A 5077-nucleotide genomic window follows, 5' to 3' on the forward strand; every position below is an offset into this window, starting at 1 on the left:
TAAATATTTGCTGATCGATACATTAATAGAATTCTGGGAAAGTCATGTGGAGAACAATTCCTCATTCAGGGAAGTCAACTTTGCCAATTGAGAATTCTGCTTTTAGGAGAATCTGATATCGGAAATTATATTTCCAAACTAAAATATCATAGAAAAGTATATGGGCTAAAGAGAAACTGAGATAAAGTATATGAAATTAGATAGTTAAAAGCCTGAGATATATGGTTGCTATTCTAAAAGTATACCCTGAAACTGGGGAAATGGTTTCTGCATATGTCCTAAGGTTGAGCTGTACATCTTAGCTTTTCTCTAACTTCCCCAGGTCATTCACAGAAGTAGAAAATATAGATATGGCTCTATCTTGTTCACATCACAGTAATGTCACAGGGGAGTTATCATCACTCACTTCTAATTACTCCCTTTTCTCAACAACCCCTGCAAAACAGGATTCATTCAGGAATGGGGTTCCCCAAGGGCTTCAAGAGCTTTTAAATTTTCACTATGAGAAAACAATGTTGCTATTAGTGTTTTGCAATAGATCTTTGCAGAAGGCAGAGGGACTTTCAGCTTTCTGTCACTTAATCTGAGTTTATTTCACTAAGAAGAAAGAACTTTCCAGATTATGAGAGGAGATCCCTGATCCTGGCTTATGGTATGATGTCAGAAGCAAACTTGGGTGACAGATCCTAGAGAGACAAATACTACAGGGATGAAACTTCCTCCTTGCTAGTCATGTAAGTGCCACCCTCATCTCTCTCTTTTTAAGTCCTCTTTTCTTCCTCAGGTATCCAGTGGAAAGGAGAATTTGGAGTCCCTGGTTTACAAATGGTCTCAAAGTCCAGGAAATGAACAGAAAGTTGTGGCTAAGAATAGAACACTGATTGCTTGGTTTGTCATTTACCTCATGATATTGGCTCACCAACTCCAAATCTTCCTTTACAACTAGGGCTTTGGTCTTCATTCAAAATAATTAAAAGATTGGACACTTAGATGAGCCTATCCCTGGACACCTTCAGTCCAGTTCTTTCCTTCTGTGTGACTCTCTTAATAAGATATCCAGGTCTTATTTTTATTTTATTTTTTTTTTAGACTACAGATTATGTCGGCTTTCCAGGTGGCTCAACAGTAAAGAATCCACCTGCAATGCAGGAGCCACAGGAGATGCAGTTTTGATCCCCAGGTCAGGAAGATCCCCTGGAAGAGGGCACAGTAACCTACTCCAGTATTCTTGTCTGAAGAATCCTACGGACAGAGGAGCCTGGCAGGCTACAGTTCATGGGGTCACAAAGAGTCGTACAAGACTGAAGCGACTTAGCATGCACTCACATACAGATTATGTAGCTCTTGTCTTGGGTCATCTTTTACAGCACAAAGCAAAGCTTCTTCTTGGGTTCAGATGCCATATAGGTAACAGAGAAACTTCAACTATTCAGAGGATGGTGCAAAAAAGAAACAGGTATATGATCAAGCTTCTTTACATGGTTGTTTAGGAAGACTAACATCTGATAGTGTCATGTAAGTCCTTGTACAAGACAAAACAACTGAATGATTTCCTTTCCAGTTATTCATGGAGTCGTTTCATCATCTCATTCATCAGATCTTTATTAAGAACCTACTCTGTGCTGGTCACTGTTTTCTGCACCGAGGGTATAGCAGTACATGTCAAAAAGTATTAATTCTTCTAGACTTTATATTTAAATGTGTATGTGTGTGTGTGTGTGTGGTGGTGTTTCATGGAGAGACAAGCTGGTTTACATTGTTTACTAAAGAGAACTGGGAGCATTTTTGGAGCCTGGTGACATCAAAAGGAAAAACATAAACAACACGGAGGTGAAGGACAAAATTTGACAAGGTCAGTAACGCCACAGTCCATCACAAGTGCACACAGTGAAAAGACTTATGTCAGGGGGAAAAAAAAAGATTTAAGTACCTAGGTCTGCCATGTATAGTAACCTCAAATTAGGCGAGTCGTTCACTCTTCCTAATGTTCAGAAATTTCCTTTTCTATACATTTATCTCAAAGGGTTACTGGGAGGATTAAATGAACTGAGATCATGTTGAGTAAGCGTTTCAAACTGTTATGAGGTTCAACCCTAGGTCTCACCAGAAAACAGATAAAATGTAATTTTGTCACCAGCAGTGGCTCACAAATATAGTGATTCTCAAGTTTCATACTAGAGACATTAAAGAGCCTTTGTCTGTTTTTGAGGCTTTCTCCACTCTGAGGGAGCATATTTGTATGGGCATCACCCTTCTCTTTAAAAGCCTTGCTCCAACATTAAAAGTAGTGTTTTAATAAAGGATATTTGCATTTAGAATCAGTATGATAAAAATATTTGGTATAAAAACTATGACGTTTTGCTATGGTAGCTGCATTCCAGGTTAAATGCTCTGTAATTTGGCTTAGATATAGTATTTCCTTAACTTTGAATCAAAACCCTGTAATTTCCCTCACATATTTCATTTCTCCAGTACATTGTCTGCTGACATCAAATCAGGACATTCTTCTACATTCTCTGCTTCCGTTTCCTTCCACAGGACTGACATTCACGGAGATGAAGAACTGCTCTGAGGTGACTGAGTTCATCCTGTTGGGAATCCCGCACACGGAGGGGCTGGAGACTCTACTCTTTGTCCTGTTCTTGCCCTTCTATGCCTGCACCCTGCTGGGAAACATGTCGATCCTTGTAACTGTTCTTTCTTCCAATAGCCTTCACACACCCATGTATTTTTTCCTGGGGAATTTGTCTGTGTTTGATATGAGTTTCTCCTCTGTGACCTGTCCTAAAATGCTGCTCTACCTCATGGGCCTGAGCCCACGCATTTCCTACAAGGACTGTGTCTCCCAGCTCTTCTTCTTCCATTTCCTCGGCAGCATCGAGTGTTTCTTGTACACCGTGATGGCCTATGACCGCTTCACTGCCATCTGTCACCCTCTGCGGTACGCAGTCATCATGAGCCCTAGAGTCTGCGTGGCCTTGGCTGTGGGGACGTGGCTGCTAGGATGTGTCCATTCCAGCGTCCTGACTTTGCTTACCTTCACCCTGCCGTACTGTGGTCCCAATGAAGTGGCTCACTTCTTTTGTGATATTCCAGCACTCTTACCCTTGGCCTGTGCTGATACATCCTTGGCCCAGAGGGTGAGTTTCACTAACGTTGGCCTAGTATCTCTAGTCTGCTTTCTCCTAATCCTTGTGTCTTATACTCGGATCATCATCTCCATCTTGCGGATTCCATCAGCTGAGGGCCGTCGCCGGGCCTTCTCCACCTGCAGTGCCCACCTCATCGCCATCCTCTGTGCCTATGGACCCATCATTACCGTCTACCTGCAGCCCACACCTAACCCCATGCTAGGAACCGTGGTGCAAATTCTGATGAATCTGGTGGGACCAATGCTGAACCCTTTAATCTACACCTTGAGGAATAAAGAAGTAAAAACGGCTCTGAAAAAAGTATTGCACAGGACAAACCATGTTCTTGTGATTTAAAAAGAATGGCTGGAAGGGTTGATGATGTGGAATTCTTTCTGGCTCAATATGCGAAATTTTTCTCTGGAATTCTTACATGTGTCTTTTCAGCTCATGCTGAATGCTGTGGATGGGTATGTCAAAATATGTCATCATTTTGTCTGTTTTATTTTCTTGTACTACCTAAGCCCCTCCTCATAGCTTCAGAATAGCATGTTGTTGTTATTCAGTCACTAAGTCATGCCTGACTCTTTGACCCCATGGACTGTAACCCACCTGGCTCCTCTGTCCATGGGATTCTCCAGGCAAGAAAACTGGGGTGGGTTGCCAGTTCCTTCTCCAGAGGATCTTCTCAACCTAGGAATTGAACCCACTTCCCCTGTATTCGCAAGCACATTACTTACCACTGAGCACCAGAGAAACCCTCAAAATAGTATAGTCTTGTTATTTTGCTTTCCTTATGTGGAGAATCTCTTCCCACTAAAAGGAAGGAAGATTGCCTTTGCCATTGCACTTTTCCTACCTTTTCTACTTTATTTCCTGCTAAACTTTTTGTGAGATAGGACAGTGAAAGATGAACTCCCCAGGTTGGCAGGTGTCCAGCATGCTACTGGAGATTGCTGCTGCTGCTGCTGCTAAGTCACTTCAGTCGTGTCCGACTCTGTGCGACCCCACAGACGGCAGCCCACCAGGCTCCGCTGTCCCTGGGATTCTCCAAGCAAGAACACTGGAGTGGGTTGCCATTTCCTTCTGCAATGCATTAAAGTGAAAAGTGAAGTCGCTCAGTCGTGTCCGACTCTTAGCGACCCCATGGACTGCAGCCCACCAGGCTCCTCCGTTCACGTGATTTTCCAGGCAAGAGTACTGGAGTGGGGTGCCATTGCCTTCTCCAGCTACTGGAGATTAGTGGAGAAATAAATCCAGAAAGAATGAAGGGATGGAGCCAAAGCAAAAACAACACCCAGTTGTGGATGTGACTGGTGATAGAAGCAACGTCTGATGTTGTAAAGAGCAATATTGCATAGGAACCTGGAATGTTAGGGCCATAAATCAAGGCAAATTGGAACTGGTCAAACAGGAGACAGCAAGAGTGAACATCAACATTTTAGGAAGCAGCAAACTAAAATGGACTGGAATGGGTGAATTTAACTCAGAGGACCATTATATCTACTACTGTGGGCAGGAATCCCTTAGAAGAAATGAAGCAGCCATCAACAAAATAGTCCAAAATGCAATCTCAAAAATTACAGAACGATCTCTGTTCATTCCCAAGGCAATCCATTCAATATTACAGTAATCCAAGTCTATGCTCCGACCAGTAATGCTGAAGAAGCTGAAGCTGAATGGTTTTATGAAAACCTACAAGACCTTTTAGAACTAATGCCCAAAGAAGATGTCCTTTTCATTATAGGGGACTGGAATGCAAAAGTAGGAAGTCAAGAGATACCTGGAGTAACAGGCAAATTTGACCTTGGAGTACAAAATGAAGCAGGGCAAAGGCTAACAGAGTTTTGCCAAGAGAATGCACTGGTCATAGCAAACACTCTCTTCCAACAACACAAAAGAAGACTCTACACATGGACATCACCAGATGGTCAATACCGAAATCA

At 42.5% G+C, this 5077-nt stretch overlaps 1 protein-coding gene across 1 annotated transcript; it reads left to right on the forward strand.

Moving 5' to 3' along the window:
• Window positions 1-2555: 2555 nt before the first annotated feature.
• Window positions 2556-3488, forward strand: LOC109554030 (olfactory receptor 10D3). The gene has a single exon (XM_019954340.2). It carries the CDS (start codon window positions 2556-2558, stop codon window positions 3486-3488), a length of 933 nt encoding a protein of 310 aa, XP_019809899.2.
• The last annotated feature ends 1589 nt before the right edge of the window (window positions 3489-5077 follow it).

Source organism: Bos indicus, chromosome 29 (assembly GCF_029378745.1).
Source record: "Bos indicus isolate NIAB-ARS_2022 breed Sahiwal x Tharparkar chromosome 29, NIAB-ARS_B.indTharparkar_mat_pri_1.0, whole genome shotgun sequence".
Lineage (NCBI taxonomy): Eukaryota > Metazoa > Chordata > Mammalia > Artiodactyla > Bovidae > Bos > Bos indicus.